General features: G+C 34.1%; 2 protein-coding genes across 10 annotated transcripts; one reads left to right on the forward strand and one right to left on the reverse strand.

The window, feature by feature from the left end:
* Positions 1-23: 23 nt before the first annotated feature.
* Positions 24-3,300, reverse strand: LOC147560151 (uncharacterized). The gene is made up of 8 exons (XM_086662226.1): positions 2,966-3,300; positions 2,336-2,476; positions 2,040-2,132; positions 1,823-1,949; positions 1,168-1,271; positions 841-930; positions 649-734; positions 24-376 (listed from the first exon to the last, which is right to left on the reverse strand). The coding sequence occupies exons 1-8, from the start codon at positions 3,284-3,286 to the stop codon at positions 157-159; spliced, it is 1,182 nt and encodes a 393-aa protein (XP_086518352.1). The 5' UTR covers positions 3,287-3,300; the 3' UTR covers positions 24-156.
* An 8,351-nt stretch (positions 3,301-11,651) lies between these two features.
* Positions 11,652-17,331, forward strand: LOC147560152 (E3 ubiquitin-protein ligase RMA3-like). Of its 9 annotated transcripts, none has more exons than XR_015234763.1 (3): positions 11,652-11,895; positions 15,827-16,031; positions 16,186-17,331. XR_015234763.1 is itself a non-coding variant. In XM_086662237.1 (3 exons), the coding sequence occupies exon 3, from the start codon at positions 16,219-16,221 to the stop codon at positions 16,996-16,998; it is 780 nt and encodes a 259-aa protein (XP_086518363.1). In that variant the 5' UTR covers positions 11,697-11,895; positions 14,307-14,414; positions 16,186-16,218; the 3' UTR covers positions 16,999-17,331. The 9 variants fall into 9 exon arrangements, 4 of the variants coding, with proteins under 4 accessions (XP_086518363.1, XP_086518361.1, XP_086518364.1 ...); XR_015234766.1 differs by lacking the exon at positions 15,827-16,031 and adding an exon at positions 13,140-14,466 and having other exon boundaries at positions 11,693-11,895; XR_015234764.1 differs by lacking the exon at positions 15,827-16,031 and adding an exon at positions 13,140-13,225 and having other exon boundaries at positions 11,697-11,895.
* The last annotated feature ends 360 nt before the right edge of the window (positions 17,332-17,691 follow it).

Raw genomic sequence — 17,691 nt, forward strand, 5'->3', positions numbered from 1 at the left:
TATTCCCAATCATGGACATCAAGTCAAGAAAGTCAAACTCTTTTAACTTCTTATTACTTAATCAAATACATTAGGGGTATCTCTAGGATGAAAAGTGAAACAAATCATTTGTATTGCAAAATTTGAATGGAGGGGAAAATTTTATGTCTTCAATATTTAGGAGTTATTTTTGTTGTGCTTTTCTTGACGGATAGTCGATCTACCTTTCCGAACTCGTCGAGAAGTAAGTGCTTCTAGTAAAGTGTCCAATCCGTCATTGATTGCTTCAGCTTGTTTATCCAACCTATGGAAGCTAAATTCGGGAAGAAGATGCAATTCTGAGAGAAGGCTTGATGCTGCCGCTGCAGTACATGTCCGCTCCCACGATGGTTGGGGCCTGTTTTCATGTAAAAGTATATAAGTTGTTCAAAAGAAAGGAAAAAGTATATTGTGCCCGAACCAGATACCCAATTTGGGTCTGAACACTGATCCAACGGCTCTTGTGTTGAGTTGCTACCTCCTTCGTATGTGTCAAAGAAATATGAGAAAAATGAACTGTCTCATTGCTAGCCACGTAGTGTTAGGCCCCGGGTCTTGCATCTGGTTTCGGAACTATATAGCATTGTTGTCAAAGAAATGATAAGGAAATTATATACGAGTGAGGCTCACCGAAGTTTATGCATCGGAGATTCGCTCGATGTAGAGAGAGAAATGCAAGGAATGTCTTCTTCTCCCCAGACCAACTTAGCGCGTTCCTGTAGTATAAACCCAATCTTAGTTTGTACTTGTAGTAATTGATACCTGAAACTAAAAAACTATGGGTTTGGTTTTGGTGTTTGTAGCTAGAAGATTTCGAAGTACCTTTAAACGTCTGAACATTGCAGATGAGTTGTTCCAAGTACCATCGATCAAGATGAAGTTTAAAGGACTATGGTCACTATCCTCGTTCGTCTGTTAGTAGAATCAATATGAAAGTTACCACCTCGCAGAACTGAAAGAAGAAATGAAGGATGAGAAAATTCGAAACCATGCACATAATAATATGCCACAGAACTGAATTTTCATGGCTTTTTCACGCAAAATATAGTTTGTGTTACCTCAAAGTACGAAGCCAAAGATAAGGTTTTTTCAGCCAAAGGTCCAAAACTACCACTAAGAAAAGCTTTAGATGAGTTATGCGGAACATACCGCTTCTACCATTGAACCTGGCGAAGAACCGGGAAATGTGACATCCTGAACCGACTTTCCAAATGCATTTTTATCGGGATAAAGACACCAGACTCTACTTTTCCCTGAAGTAGCAGAAAGTTATTTAAAGAGAGTACAACCCAAACGGAAATTCGAAATAGTAAACAAAACGATATGTAGATGAAAGTCCAATCAAACTTTCATGTAGCTACATGAGGTCTGATATTTGGAAGAATGATAACTATGATTAGAACTAACAAACAACGTGTAGTTAATGACTAATACTGAATAACTAAACAAGTAATCATGTTTGGTGGAAAACTGTCTCATTGTTAACCATAACAGAAAGAGTGCAAAGATGTCGGAAGAAACCAGAAAATGATCTTAACGGGGATTCACAACTGACCAAAAACAAAAGATCTTGCAATAATCCCATTACATAATCGCGCATTTCGACCGAAGTTAAGCTCTCGGTAGTCAGTACTAGCTATGTCTGATGTCTTTAATTTCGCATTTAAAGTAAGCACTTCTTTTGGTATGCAAACAAATAAAGAAATATCAACTTCTTGTCTTAATTTAGATCCATAAGGACCACATCGTTACTAACTTGGCTGGAAATTGAAAATTTTCTAGTATTAATAGGATTAACGGAAACCTGCATGTTTGAAGGCATTCCACATGATTTCTTCGTGCTCAGGAATACCAAAGATGCATAAAGTTGCAGCTTGAACTCCAAAGATTTGCCACAACAATTTGCCAGTATTATTTTGCCGTAGAAAGTCCTGAAGAAAGATCATCCGAATAAAAGGATCTTAAAAGACCTTTTGTGGAATGAAATAATCAACATACTGAATGGGTAACACTTTGCGAACCTTTGGATGCATATATAACCAGAATCGCATCCCACGCCATAGAGAACTAGGCATTATTTTTGAACACATACAATCTTCTTTAGCTAACCAACACTATAAAACAAATATATGAGAATGTGAAACCATGCAAATACCAAACGAGCTTATCTTAGCTCTAAAACTTCTACAAAATTAGAAGAGATAACTTCAGCAGGTATCGTTCTTTTTGTTTGTTCTTGAAGCAAATTATTGATCAAATGCCCGATAGGAAGTAGAAAAGAATATAAGAAACTTTGTGCGGACGGGTATTGAGTTACCTTCTGACAAAGGTAACCTCGGTTTCCCAATAAACGACATGCTATTTGTCGGGCAGAAAAGAAATTAAGCTTCTTTTCGGAATCAACTAGGGCCTGATACGTCGCTCTATGCTTTTTATCTACTTGAACCCTGAAGTTTCCCTGAAATTAAGAGCATTGGATAAAACTCTAAATTTCTTTGGAGTAGAAAAATCGTAGATGACAACTTCAAACAGAAAATGTGTAAGGTTATATCCATCAAATGAGATTTATAATCTTTTATCGAAATACTAAAGAGTGAATCAAATAAAACCAATGACAACAAATACATAAATCACAAGAACCACAAAAATCAATACTTTAGGATGAAAAAACAATCCTCATCAACCCTTTTCACAGTTTCATGAGATAAGCCTAAAGAAAGTCTCTAAATGTCAAAAACACACAAACCCCTAATTAGCCTTCCTAAAACCCTAATATTCCCTTGCATCTCAAAAACCCATATCTAATTCTTTACCTAAAAACTAGTACAATCACTACTTTTTGATAATTACAGATATGATATCCATTTTTGCACAAGAAAATGTATTATTTGCCTAAAACCCAAACAACTCTATAAGCAAATTTGAGAGATGGGTTGAATTGTTTTACCTGAAGCTTCCCACCAATACCACCAAAACTCATCTGGACATCCAAATCTTTCTCTAGTTTCCTCATGTCTTCAACAATCTCCATTACCGTAAATGGTATTTCAGAGGAACTACCCCAACCTTGCCATTCTTTTGAGCTAATACTGTCACCACACCCACCTTCTACTCTGTGATTTTCTCTTAAAGAAGAATAAGAAAAAGATCTTAAAGATAACCCATTAATTATTTTAGGTCGAGGATTCACCTTCAGTTTGGTGAGAGAGATTGGAAATGGAAGAGAAGAACATTTCATCAAGGTGAAAGTTCGAACAGTGGGAAGCATATTTTTAGTCAGTGTTTTGTAGTGAGATGATCGTAAGTTTATAAGATAGATAGTCATTGGATAGAGTACACGTGGACAAGTAGGACCCGTCAAGATGATGCTGGACTCGTATAGATCCTAGCGGCGCATCTGGGACATCCTAAAATGTCTATCTTTCTTCTTCCATTCGCCCGAACAATGAGAGGAGCGAGTTTGAGCAAAGAGAAAATAAGACGGAGGTTCGGAGAAAGAGAAAAAACAGTGATGGTGGTGGTCGGTGGTTGAAGGATTGAAGGGAGAAGAAACTTTTTTAATAGAAAGATGCTAACAAAGACGGTCTATCGATAACCCTTCTCCGGAGTGGAAAAAAGATGTTGTGGAAGATTTTTCACCAGAGGTCTTAGATGTCACGAAGACTCTTTAGGATGCCCTAAAGTCGTGATCTAAATCTTAAGGATTATGATTAAGGATTTTCTCTTCCGTCCTTTATTTTGAATGTAGGGACACTTTTGAGTCTGACCAGTCTGAATTTGAATTGCCTAGGTCGTCTTACTTAAATGGAGAGAAAACTAATCCAGATTAGTCATTTCAAACGAAAATATCTTTCAAAGAAATCTAAGGAGATGTCGTGTAGTCTATCAGATTATGAATTTATGATCACTTGAAAACACTTCGAATAGGAAAGGCGAATCAAACAAGAATATGAATATTTAATGTTTGGGTCTTGGGAAACCACGGATTCACCTTTGACATTTTCGCCCCATTCCTTTACTCGATTTAGAACTTTCCAGCTTTAATTATATAGTTCCATGAACAAGAAATGTTGTGGATGGAGTATTAGGATTTTCGAGTAGGAATTACATTATTTGTTCAACTCAGATTGCGAAGCTACTACTGCATTAGTTCCTGATTGGCTTGTGAATTGTTGCATATCTACTTCCTAATGCCACTGCCAGCAGCTTATGCTTCTTTTTCTAATATTGACTCTCACTTACCACTTCAAGACTGATAGACTTTCTACTTACCAGAGTCACTGCTCTCTCGTCGTCGTCACCACCTCTTGTAGTTGCCCGCGTAAACGTCATCTATATTATAAGCACTACCTTCGCGGGAAATTTATTGTCGTCGCCATTGTTCAGTTGAACGGTCAAAATAGTCAACGGTTAATTATGACCCTTATTGCAAAAGTTTGAAAAGTGTGAATATCTGGCGTCATTTGGAAGATCGATTCAGTTACACAAACATGTTTCGCCTTACTAGTACAACCATAAGCTATATCTTTGAGTAGTTGATTCTTTTACTTTTCTAGATCACAGAGTCTAATAGTCTATCACATTTTTAATGAGCTTTGTTGCTTCTACGTCATGTTTTACGCTTGTATACGAGATATGAAGAAGTGAGTTTTTTCGTCTGTGGCGTGGGTCTTACAAATCCTAAAACAAATTCTTGTCGAAGGAAAAACGAAAAACTGGACCCCAAGGAAACCTTTAGATTGTAGTATTTGGTAGCTTCATTCTTGTGGGAATAGGTCGGTCCTAACTAACTAAACTAATTTCCTTCCGTTTGTTGGTTGAATTTGTTCTCCCATTGAAGTGTGGCCTCATTAACTCAAAGCAGTGACAAAAGTTTGAGCTTTATACAATTCCATGGAATATACTTGGTTGCCTCCATCACGGTTTCACTTCTACCGAACTCGTTGAAATGAACACACACACATCGATCAAGTTCATTGAAGACATTCTTTGCTATCGAACACAACCTCAGTTATTTTTTTTGCATTCTCGACCATTCTTATGCAACATGAATATGGGGACACTGGGACATCTTTTGAGCTCTATATCCAACATAGAAATAAATTGTCAAAATAATGACCCCTATAGGCCAAATCCATGAACAACCCTGCAATGATCCTAATTTAATGATACGTACATAATTTTTGTGCCACCCAAGAAAAATATCACTACCAATTTAGTAATCATGTTCCCTGGTTGAAGTGACGAGCGAGAAGATAGATATTTAGAGTTGAATGGAGAGGCCCATACAAAAACAAGAAAAATACATACATTGTAGGATGAAAGAAAACAATTGATTTGATAAAAACATTTAAATTCTTGTCCTAGTTTTCTGAATACCGTTGGGTACCCTTCGTTATCGGTGGACCAGGCGAAAACAATGGCCTGCCCATGCCCTAATAGTGATTGCTAAACTATTCTTGGACTTGGGTGCGAGATCAGAGTTTTTCTCACACACTAGAATGACCCAAATGTTATCTAGATAAAGTGATAAATCAAACCCATACAATTTCCTCTGCTCCATCTTCTTTCTCCAGAGAATATTATCCTGATAATAACTGATCTTCTGTGGCATAAAGTTTGTTTTGTGACCAAAATTCATGAATCTCTTTTTCCCACTTTCTGTCTCTTATTACTTTTATTTTTCTCAATTTCTTTAATTTCTGTTAGGTAGAAAATAGGCAGTGTATTCAATTTGATAAATTGGTTCCCAAGTTGGTAGCTCAAATACCTAGATGGAAGTTAATTGGGTAGCTTCAGCATTTTTATTGAAAAACCCAAAAAATGGGCTCAAATACAAAACCAGGCCCACTATGTATTAATATTAGTTGAAAAACCCATTTTTTTAAAAATAAACAAAGATCAAACCCTTTTCCTGATCCCAATGCTCATTTACTCATCTCTAAGTAGTCATATTTTCAGATAATACCTCTTTTGCCCTTTATATATTAAGGATTTTTTTCCCTCTCAAACTTCCTGTATATATTTAGTTTCCCTCTCTACAAAACTATTTTCCTTCCATCCTCTCTCTCTCTCATATTTGGCAGCGAAATATCACACACAAATCATAACCGGACTGAGCATCCCGATCATTTCGCCGGCAATCTCTCCTTAAATCTCTCCCCTTCCATCTACAGGTACTTTATCTTCACAGAAAAGTATTTCTTGATCTTCATCTTTCTTCCATCTTTTCTCTCTCTAGATTCATCTTCATTTCACTTTATTTTCATACTAACCATTTTTATCTATTTCTGTTCATCTTTATCACCAACACCATGTTTTGTTCATCTTCATTTAAGCATCTTCATTGCACCTTCATTTCATGCTAACAATCTCTATCTATTTCTGTTCATCTTTATCATCAACACCATGTTTTGTTCATCTTCATTTAAGCATATGATTTGTTCTTCAAACTTAAGCATATGATTTGTTCTTCAATGTTTGATATCTTTTTAGATCTATTCTTTTAACTTTAATATGATATTTTTGTTCTAAGAAAACAAAAGTACAATTTTAGATCTGTTTTTAAGTTTCTCTCTCTAGATATTACGTTTTTAACATATTTTGATTTTTAACAACCAAATTGGTTGTTGTTTTAAGCATTTTAAAATATGTTTTTAGTTCGATTTTAATACATCGAGCAAATTTACAAATGTTTTATTCATTTTTATAGATGTTACCACCAGAACTCAGATTTGTCCCTTCCACAAATTGATTGGTGTTTTAAGCAATTTAAATTTGTTGTAGAAACAATGTTGATGCAACTAGCAAACTGGAAAATATTTTATATATTTCGTCATTTTTAAGAACTGAAAAAGTACAAACTTATATCTATTTTTCGGTTTCTCTCTCTAGAAATTACGTTTTAGTAGATATTGATGTTTAACAGACAAATTGACAAGTATTGTAAGCATTTTAGAATATGTTGTTAGCACAATGTTAATACAACGAGCAAACTGAAAAATGTTTTCTGTATTGTTATAGTTGTTACCATCAAAATCCAGATTTTGTGTCTTACAAAAATTGATTGGTGTTTTAAGCATTTTAAATTTGTTGTAGAAACAATGTTGATTCAGGGGCCAAACTCGAAAATGCTTGCTCCAAATATTCACTTAGTGATTGTGTTTTTTAACTTAATAATATTTTCGGCAATGATGATTTTTTGGTTGCAGTTCCTTGGTTGATGTTTGCAATTCCTAACTTGCTATCAACATCTTCTTAGATGTTTATGTTTTTGCAATAATGCTTTGAGCACGAAACTATTATTAGCAATAAAGATTTAATTACTTCATTTGTCATCCTTCTCTCTGCAAGTACATTAATGTTCCAAACAATTTCAAATATGTTTTAGTTATACCAAGGGTTTGGTTTCTTTTATTAAGTTGTTCTCTGATAGTTTTTATTTGTTTGAGACATATTTTAAAATGTTACTGTACATTTTCAGAATAATAATCAAATTGTGAAATGTTGACAACATTTATGTTTGTGTCCAAGTTTGCATGCTATATGTTTTTGGAAAATTTCTGAAGCTGATAACAATGTTATAATTGTCCTATGCAAGGAACCATTTGCTGCCATAAAGCGGAAAGAAAAGGGAGAAATGAGAAGGAAACAAAGGTGGTTGAAGGAGAGAGGAAAAACATCATTGGGATAAAAAAGTTGTCCAGATTAAATGTACCTTAAAGTCGGGCTAGAAGAAACTTGCACAAAGAAAACGGGCAGAATTGACAACTTTAACGAAGATTGGAAAATTAATGAAAATAATTGTTTTCGTGTCAACAAAACTCAAAATGTTTTGGATTCTTAGAGTGGGATTTCCGCTGTAACTACATGTTTATATAGGTTGGATTTTGTTGTGAGGAAATTTGCAGATGCTTTTGCAATAAGCTTCTTTTGTTTATTGCAAAACCGAAAAAACAAGAGCAAATTTGTTTTCGCTTTGAACAAACTGAGATGTGTCAGAAGTATTTTGATGTGTTGTATTTGTCAATATGATTTGTTCGATAATAGTGTTCTGTTTTATTTTCTTTTTTTTGTTTGCAAAAAAATGGATGTTATCTTCGAACAAAATCGGAAATGTAGATAAAACTGACTAAATAAATCAAACATTTTCGAGTTTGCTCGTTGCATGAACATTGTTTCTAAAACAAATTTAAAATGTTTAAAACATCAATTAATTTTTTTTAAGGCACAAAATCTGGATTTTGGTGGTAACATCAATCAAGTTATGTTGAAGACATTTGGGGTTCTTTTTCAAACATTTATGGTTTTGTTGACGACATTTTGTGTTCAGTTTCAGACATTCAGGCAAATGTTGATGATTTTTAAGTGCTTTACTTGGTAAAAAAAACTTTTGTCTTCGTTTAGCATTTTGGGTGTTTTTGAAAACATTTATAGTTATGTTAAAGACATTTTGGGTTCTGTTTCAAATATTTACGGGTTTGTTGTAGTTATTTTGGGTTTTGTCTCAGACATTCATTGATTTGTTGATGAATTTTGGGTGTTTTAAAGTCTTTTTCTTAGTTTAGCATTTTGGAGAGTTTTTGAAAACATTTAAAAATATGTTGAAGACATTTTTGGTTTTGTTTCAGACATTCAGGGGAATGTTGATGATTGTTTAGGGTTTTACTTGGTAAAAAAACTTTTGTCATTCGTTTAACATTTTGGGGTTTTTTTTGAAACATTTAAAGTTATGTTGAAAACATATTGGGTTATGATTTAAACATTTGCGGTTTTATTCTTGACATTTTCAAGAATGTCACCTACAATGTTGGACATGTTCATAACATTTTATGATTAAGTTAACAAAAAATTTGTTCTTCAAAATATATGAGATGCAGAGACAATAAACAGTTTGTCTCAAGAATTAAACAAAATATGAAGAAACAATCAATAATGTTATGGACATTCTTCAGGTGCGTTTTTTACATTGTTTGACACTCTTTTGGATGAATAAGAAATTTACAAAATAAGAGTTAGCCATGTAAGGATCCATTCACTATACAACATGAGTTAGAATGTTTGGAACAATATATAAAATTCATAGACAAAAAGAAGAGTTTCTAAGACAAATAAGCAACATATTTGCAAATATCTAATTCATGTTGGAGACATACGGAAGAATGACAATTACAATTGGGTTCGACATGATTCACAAACTAGCTTTTCTTATCATTATTTTGAGAAGTAACAGGTACTCTATCCGGTTCCATAGATGAAAACTCTGCAAGCGGAATGAACAAATGATTATATGCAGTAGGAATATTGGAAAATGTTCGAGACATTAAAACGAACGTTATCAACATTTCTAAAAATGTTTAGCATTAGCGAAAAATGTCAAAGACATTCTCATTCAGAATGAATCCCGAATATGAAGAGCAAAAATATAGATTAAACAATTGATAAGTATGCTTTTAACAAAACAGAAAGTGTTCTCATTATTGAAGAAGTGTCGGTATTTTGAACAACAAAAAATGCTTAACGAAGAACAATCACTTTTGTACCAAGTAAAAAAAAAATATCATCAACAAACCCCTAAATGTTTGAAACATAACCCAAAATGTCTTCAGCTTAACTTTAAATTTTTCCCAAAACCCCTAAAATGCTTAACGAAGAACAAAAGCTTTTTTACCAAGTAAAACCCCCAAAAATCAACAACAAAACCCTAAATGTTTGAAACAGAATCCCAAATGTCTTCAACATAACTGTAAATGTCTCCAAAAAAACTCCTAAAATGCTTAGCGAAGAACAATAGCTTTTTACCAAGTAAAACCCCAAAAAATCATCAACAAACTCCTAAATGTTTGAAACAAAACCCCTTAACGAACAACATATTCTAAAATGCTTAAAACACCTGAAAATAGATCTAACTTTGTACTTTTTGGGTTTTGTCCCAGACATTCATGGGTTTGTTGATGAATTTCGAGTGTTTTACTGAGTAAATAAGTATTTGTTCTTGGTTTAGCATTTTGGGGGGTTTTTGGAAACATTTTCAAATATGTTGAAGACATTTTGGGTTATGTTTCAGCCATTCACGGGAATGTTGATGATTGTTTAGGGTTTTACTTGGTAAAAAAACCTTTTTTTATTCGTTTAACATTTTGGGAGTTTTTTGAAACATTTAAAGTTATGTTGCAAATATGTTGGGTTCTAATCTAAACATTTGCGATTTTGTTCCGGACATTTTGAAGAATGTCAACTACAATGTTGGAAACAGACCCCCTTAACGAACAACATATTCTAACATGCTTAAAACACCTGACAATTTGTCTGTTAAACATCAACATCTGCTTAAACGTAATTTCTAGAGAGAGAAACCGAAAATAGATCTAACTTTGTACCTTTTAGTTTCTTAGAACAAAAATCTGTATAATGGATTTTACCTTGTTAAAGAAATTAGAGAATGTAGAAGTAAAACTCAAAAATCTTATAAGAAGATTGAACATCATTAAATAAAACTTATGATTGTATGATGATGAAGATTAAAGAAGAAGAAGAAGATGAAACATTAAAGAAGATGAAACATTAAAGAAGATGAAGATGAAATCATACCGGTAGTTCAATGGTCGGACTTCGTTTCCGAAGAAACTAATTTCATGTCCGATCACCCAATTCCGGTGAAGGTAGAGAGAGAAAACGATTATGGTCTTTAGCTTCTGGGAAAGTAAAAAAGAATGAAGAAATAAAAAGTAAAAAAATCTTGGTTTTTGTAATATGAAGACTGACCAAATTAATTTGGATGGGAAAGTGGGTGGGATTTTATGGGCATGATTTTGTGTAATAAAGGGTATAGTGGTACTTGTACATAGTGGGTTTTTTTCTCATTAATATTTAAGATTGGGCCTCTTTCTTGTTATTCCTCATATTTTGGGCCTTAGAATAACGGGCCCTTTAATTATTGGATCATTTTAAGATGTACTTTGAAGATAACCTAGACTCTGAGACCTTTGAGAATAGTAGACAAACAAATAAAAAGAGAAAGTATATTAGGTATATGAGTGGCTGCTGGCTAGGGCAGTCAAATTTAATATTCTATCTGAGTCAACCAAAGTAAATGAGGGGCAAACAATATGATAATACTATATGGCTCCTGAGAGTTGGATTCTGGACAGATCAACACATTTCGTAAGTTCTTTCAACAAAAAAAAAAAAAAAAAAAACACATTTCGTAAGTGTTGGAAAGTGGAAACTTCACTGAGTCTTCCCCTAGAACAAAATTTTGTACCTGTAAATGTATAACTATTTTAGTAACAATGCATAACCTATCATATCTAAGTATCTGACTCGCCACTACTTCAGATTACACGAGTCGACCATCGGAACAATGAGAAACAAAATAACACCCAAAGAAAATCATCTTTCACGGAAATTTGTCCGTATTATGATGCTGGAAACTTCGTTCGCGTAACTATGTTTGTTCATTTGTGGTGACACTAATGCGTGATAAGTATATCAACAAAGACGACAGTTACCACCGCGCATAATATCAAGTGTGCGTATTACGCACTCTTTTAACTCAAACCCACGTCAGCGTAAACATTATCACGTATTCGGGTTGAAAGTTGAAACCGTAATACTTAACATATTTATCCCAATTTAGTCTATAAATAACCAAAATTGGGTTCGCCTTTTCCTCAACTGTTCTCCCGCGTCCTTCATCTCCTTCCCTCCCTCCTATTTTTCACTCATCTTTCTCCCTCTCTCTAGAATCCTCTCTTTCTCTCTCTAGAATCCTCTCTTTCTCTCTCTCTTGAATCCTTCTGTTTGAATTCTTCACTGAAGAAGCTCTTGTAAGAGTTTGATTCATCATAAGAGCTGGTCAAAGAGGAAACCAAAAAGGTACGAAATCGTTACATTTTTATTGTTTTTCTCTTTGTAATCTATGAAATATATTTCTATTTTGTTAGATCGAGAATGCCTCTTTTCGGGTTGTTAGTTGCATGATTGATCAATTGAGGTTTTTGTTCTTCACTGTTTGTGTTTGTCTTTGATTATGGAGTATTACGATTAGGTTTTTGATTTTGAATATGAATTTTCATTGATAGAAAGATCAGCGGTGATCATCGTGAATTTTTTCTATTAGATAACGATGTTAATCCATACTTTGAATCAATCAATGATCTGTAAGATCAAAACCTCTGAGTTTTATTGATAAAATCTGTAGTTGGAAATCTAAAACTGTTGTTGTTTTTCGAATTTTTACTCCTGCTCTTTCCAATCATTGACGATTAATGTCTACGATTTCGGATCTCGATGTTGATTATAACCTTCAGAAGTTTCTCAATTAGATAAATCCAAATAAATAAATAAATCTCGAAATTCTATTTCCTCCTAAATTCTTATCTTTTGATTTTAATATTGAAAGGGTGGGGTGAATTACAAGGACAAAAGTCAAGAATAATCCCTCTTTTTTAATTTCTATTCTTCTAGGTTATCATAGTTAGAAGAATATGACCCTCTCCTCTCATTTTTTTAAGGAGTATCTCCTTCCTAGTGAGTCGTCTCTTGTCTTCTCCTTCACATTAAAGTAATAAAAAATGATAAAAGGAAATAAGTGTATTTTTTTCAATCTTTACATAGGGTGAAGAGCCATAATTGGGTGAGCTTGAGCTCACATAATAAGGTTTGAACCATGCTAAATGGCCCGACTTTCAAGGCCGACCACGGCTCGAGAGGTGGGCCGGATTGATCCGGCTGTTTTTCACTCTACACTCCCAGACCAATCGGGGTTACCCATGTCACCTTCCGGGACGTGGTCGGCCTCGAGAGTCAGGCCATTTAGCGTTTTTCGTAAAGTTCAAGCTCTATATAGTATACTGTAGAACTCTACAAAATATGATCTAATATTTTGACGTTCAACACACCATGTTAAGATCTATGTCTATTAGCTAGAAACCATCTGAGCTTGAGCTCATTAAATCATTTTTCGTTTGAAAAATAGTATAATTTTTATGTGTAAGATGATTTTATGTACTTTACCCCTTCCATATGGTGGATTCTTTTTTTAGTTTTAAATCAAGTTGCTTAAAGTTTTGATTTTTTTTCCACAAATGGTTTTACATGAGCAAATCTTCTTATTTCAGAACAAAATAACGAGTGAAGAAGATCAATTCCAAGGCTCGTAGTTCAAACGAGTTCTCAATTTCTTTTGACTATGCACAAAGGAAAAGTATGTGTTAAAATAGATAATAGATATAAACCATTAGAGTGACCATCTAATTTTGTAATTGACAAGTATAAAAAACTTCATAACTAGATAAGGACAAGGAAAGTTTCATTAAGCCATTAATCATACATATATATATATATATATATATATATATATATTAAGATCGATGCAGGGCCATAATGTTATTATATTAATTTGGATAAGGACACTAAAATTCGACGACAAAACATGGCTCCAATCAAGTGCAAATTGGCTATTGGTTTCTCTTTTTAATTATGTGACATTTCAAATAGTTTATTATGTAGGAGAGAAACAAAAGTACCTTAGAGTTATAAAAACAATGATATATCCATTTCTTGAAAAAATGATATATCTTTGTGCTAAATATTGAGTTTTAGATTCTTTTGTTAGAATAATGAGATAAAGTTATAGCCTGCAATATGTGCCGTGTAAGAAAACTATCAGTGCTAAAATTTCTCCGATAATAAATTGACTAGATATGACTTAGTATTTTATAACTATATTTAGATCATATGGTAATAGGGAACTTTAACAAAATAATTGTGTCTGACCACACACCCAAACAAATGAAAATAACTTTAGAAGCACGTAACCTTAGATCTCGAATTTTATTCGGTAAATAGACAACTTAATTTTCAAAGCTTAAAGGGGTGCAAATTTGATTGAGATATCACATCTTAAAGCAATAGTCTATGTCAAAATTAAGAACTTCATGAAAATAAGAAAATGTATAATCTTTAAGATGTTACCTATATTACACAAGTTAGAAAGTGTCACCTTAAAGTGGTTTAGTTGTGGTCTGCAATCAATATGTCTCACTGAAAAACATTTTTAGTTGAACCATTAGTGTGTTAGGTGGATAGGTTGTTAGATCCGATCTGGTCCTCTTACATTGAAAAAGCATGTCTTCACTATCTCACTTTTTGGATGATCTTCCAAGACTTTGCCTTCTTTGTAGTGATGCAGAAATGTTAACTTTTTTGTTTGTTTGTTTTTTAAAAGTATTTCTTAGTGGTGTTTACATTTTAAAGATGATTTATCCGGAAAATGTTTCTTGCAGTAAGGTTTTATTCTAAGTTATCCATAGCCAAGGCAGAGAGTCGGGATTATGATCTCAATTCTCAGTAGAAGACGTTGACTGCCGAGCTTACAAGCTAAAAAAGAATTTGTATTGTGCAAATACTTATACGGCATCCTTTACTGGAATTATTGATCTTATAGTGACAATGCATAATTTTGACCTCATCTTCTTCGGTAGTTGACTTATTTAGTGATTTTTTTTCGTTAGGCATCTACAAATAAGTTCTGAAATAAATATACAACTTGAAACAATTTAGAGACCATAAGTCACTTACATATCTTTAATTCATGATAGAACTTGGTCTTTCTTCTTGATAGTTGTAGTTTCCTTTCAACTTGCAAGTAACCACCATGGGCGCCACACCTACTATATTTGAATTGAGAACACCTCTTCTTTTGCCCCTTTTCCCACTTTTGGTCCCACTGAAGAAAAAGAAACATGATCATCAATTTGAAAATTTTCTCTCTATGACATATCTTAGTTCGGTCGTATTAACCTTGACATTTTTGTTGTGTGCTTACCCCTTGGTTATTTTGTTTTAAGTTTTAGTAATTTTTGTTTATAACTATGGTGACATGATGATGATATATGCAGTGTTTTTCAACTTAATCCGGTGATTGATACTCGTATGCAAAATACTGAAACACGCAAAATAATTGCAGTGGCCTACCATCACAAGGCATAAAAGGTGCTTAAAGCCTTAAGGGTATATATATATATATAAGTTATGCTTTACTGATCCGATCGGGACACAATTGGATTTCCTCCATCATATATTCATATACTACTAGGATATTATGGTACTTGATGGGTTATTTCAAGTCAAGTACTACTAGATACTTTAAGGAGGAAGTGGCATTATCCATCCGACCACCACCCTTTATTCGTTTGTTAGGATTTAGTTTGCTTGGTTGGAAATAAAGTGCAATTTGCTTTTTTTTTTCCCCCCATTTAGCCTTTACTTGATAAAGACATTAGCACTGGTTGGATACCAATTTTCGCGTGTAAGGTTCACATTATTTGAAGACTTTTTGCTAGATATTCTTATGCAATGAAGAAAAATAGAATATTACAAAATATGTTACCTTGTTGAAGTATCTTATTAGAAGTTGTTCTATTTTCATATCAAAGGATAAATATATCATTTAGATGACTTGGAATCTATGATGTGATAATTTTTAAAAGTTGGTGTAACATACGATAGACGTTGGTGGTAGGACCCAATCAACTTCCTACTTTTAAAAGTTTTTGTGTGACATACTTTAGATAATGGAAAATAAGGTCCGCTCTAACCTCCTACTTAAAAGAAGTTGGTCTAACATACGTTACTCCTTGGAATAGGATCTTCGCGAACCTCCTACTCCAAAAGATCTTTTAATATTTACTTCTATTGGGTCTAACGCTCTTTGAAAACCAGCTTGGTAGAAGGGTTTGTCCTAGACCTTACCTACTTTAATGTGAGATAATGGTATAACTTTCCCTTAATGCCGGGGCTGCAGTTACTCAGCATTCCCTCTTCACGGAGGGAAATAGTTATGAAGTCCGATCATCCCTGAAACACTAGCTCCCGGTACTATTTAGATGTCGGCTTGCAAGGAAAGGATTGCCTGATACCTATCTACTTCTACAAAACATATTGCCCAGACAATGCGGGTAATGCTAGCCACCGATCTTGAACTCGGAACTCCCTTTCTCGTGGAGGAGGCAGCGCTACAGTCGCATCCAAGATGCACATTATCTAATTTTAATCTAACCTTTAAGTAGCAAAAGTAGTTCAGATTTTGTTGACTTGAATTCTCTAATGATCTAGGCAGGACTTGAATTCATTTCTAACTCTTTTTATTTTTCATCTTCTCAGAATCAAGAATTTGGAAACTAAGATCACAAAGCCATGGAACAATACTTCCAAGAACCAATTCAACAACTTGATGAACAAATGGAAGGATCACCGCCACAAAAATGGAACTCTATTTCAGAAGCTACCATTACAGCAACACCAACTTCAGAAAACACAGCTAACGGTTGTTTTGACTGCAACATCTGCCTCGACAATGCTCACGAACCAGTAGTAACTCTCTGTGGTCATCTTTACTGTTGGCCTTGTATATACAAATGGCTTCATTTACAGACACCGACCGACGATCAAGACCAAAAACCTCAATGCCCTGTTTGCAAATCCAACATCTCTAGTACAACTCTAGTTCCTCTTTATGGTCGAGGCGAATCCTCCAAACTACCTTTACCTGAATCAGAAAACAGTAAAGAAGCTTTTCGTGGTCTTCAAATACCTCGTAGACCTTCGGGTTCTCGCGTTCATGATTTGATATCAACGTCACCATCATCCTCACCAACACGGCCTCTTAGACGACAACTTCATCAAAATATTCCACAGCCGATGTTTAGTATCGGTGGAACAACAACAATGAACGCGATATATCCGATGGTAGAATTGTTTGGAGAAATGGTTTATCCTAGAGTGTTTGGAAACAGTGATGGTAGTATGTACAGATACCAGGACCACATTAGTAGCAGTAGTAGTAGGTCATATTATCAAGCAGCCGGGAACAGTAGTCCAAGGGTTAGAAGACAGGAAATGCAAGCAGAGAAATCACTGAACAGAATTTCAATCTTTCTTTTCTGTTGTTTAGTTTTGTGCCTTCTCTTGTTCTGAGGTCCGGTGGCCGGAGTCGCTGTTTGTCATTGCAGTTTATAGAAGAAACTCGTCTGAGTTTCTTTTGGGAACTCCATTAGAAAAAAGGGGAGGATTAAATCCTCTTCCTTCTGCTGCCCTTTACCTATCTGTCTTTTGTATAAAGTGTAAATGAATAATGGTTATGAAAGTAGTAGTAGTAGCACGTATAGGGAGCAGACACAAAAATCAAGAGAAAGAGAGAGAGAAAACTACATATCTTGTTTGATAATTGGGAATTTAGTATTTAGGGCTGTAATTTGGTATGCATTCCAATGTAAATATTAAAAAGTTTATGACAATTCCTTTTTTTTTTTTTTCTATTCTGTTGATGGTTTTAATCTTCCAAATTACTTTTTGTTTGTTTTTCTTTCGTATTATGTAACACGGCTTGTCTAACCTTTGATCTTAAGGTGAATAGAAGAGTTGTTTGTAGGTAGAACTTGGCATTAGGTGCTCGGAGTCTCAAATGAGAGAGCTAGAGTTAGCTATTGATCTGTACACTAAGTTACCAACATTATACTAATTCATTTGCTATTTGTTTGGAATTGTTTGTTGACAGGGACAAAGTCGGGGTAGTTCTCTGAAATGATTGCAATATTGGACATTAGATATATATTTTGAATCTAATCTCTTTAGAAAGAAGATCTTTCTCTCGTGGTAGCTTGCTCTAGT

Source organism: Eschscholzia californica, unplaced genomic scaffold (assembly GCF_041429995.1).
Source record: "Eschscholzia californica isolate CP2 unplaced genomic scaffold, dmEscCali1.0.p SCAF_2, whole genome shotgun sequence".
NCBI classification, from domain to species: Eukaryota; Viridiplantae; Streptophyta; class Magnoliopsida; order Ranunculales; family Papaveraceae; genus Eschscholzia; species Eschscholzia californica.

What these genes read in the sequence shown, in the direction of transcription:
- LOC147560152 (XM_086662237.1), top strand. Translation starts at nt 16,219, where the DNA reads ATGGAACAATACTTCCAAGAACCAATTCAACAACTTGATGAACAAATG.
- LOC147560151 (XM_086662226.1), bottom strand. Translation starts at nt 3,286, where the DNA reads ATGCTTCCCACTGTTCGAACTTTCACCTTGATGAAATGTTCTTCTCTT. An exon ending in GTATTGGTGGGAAGCTTCAG is followed by an intron (nt 2,477 to 2,965) that starts GTAAAACAATTC and finishes TCTTAATTTCAG; the next exon opens with GGAAACTTCAGGGTTCAAGT. An exon ending in CAGGTTCAATGGTAGAAGCG is followed by an intron (nt 931 to 1,167) that starts GTATGTTCCGCA and finishes TTCTACTAACAG; the next exon opens with ACGAACGAGGATAGTGACCA.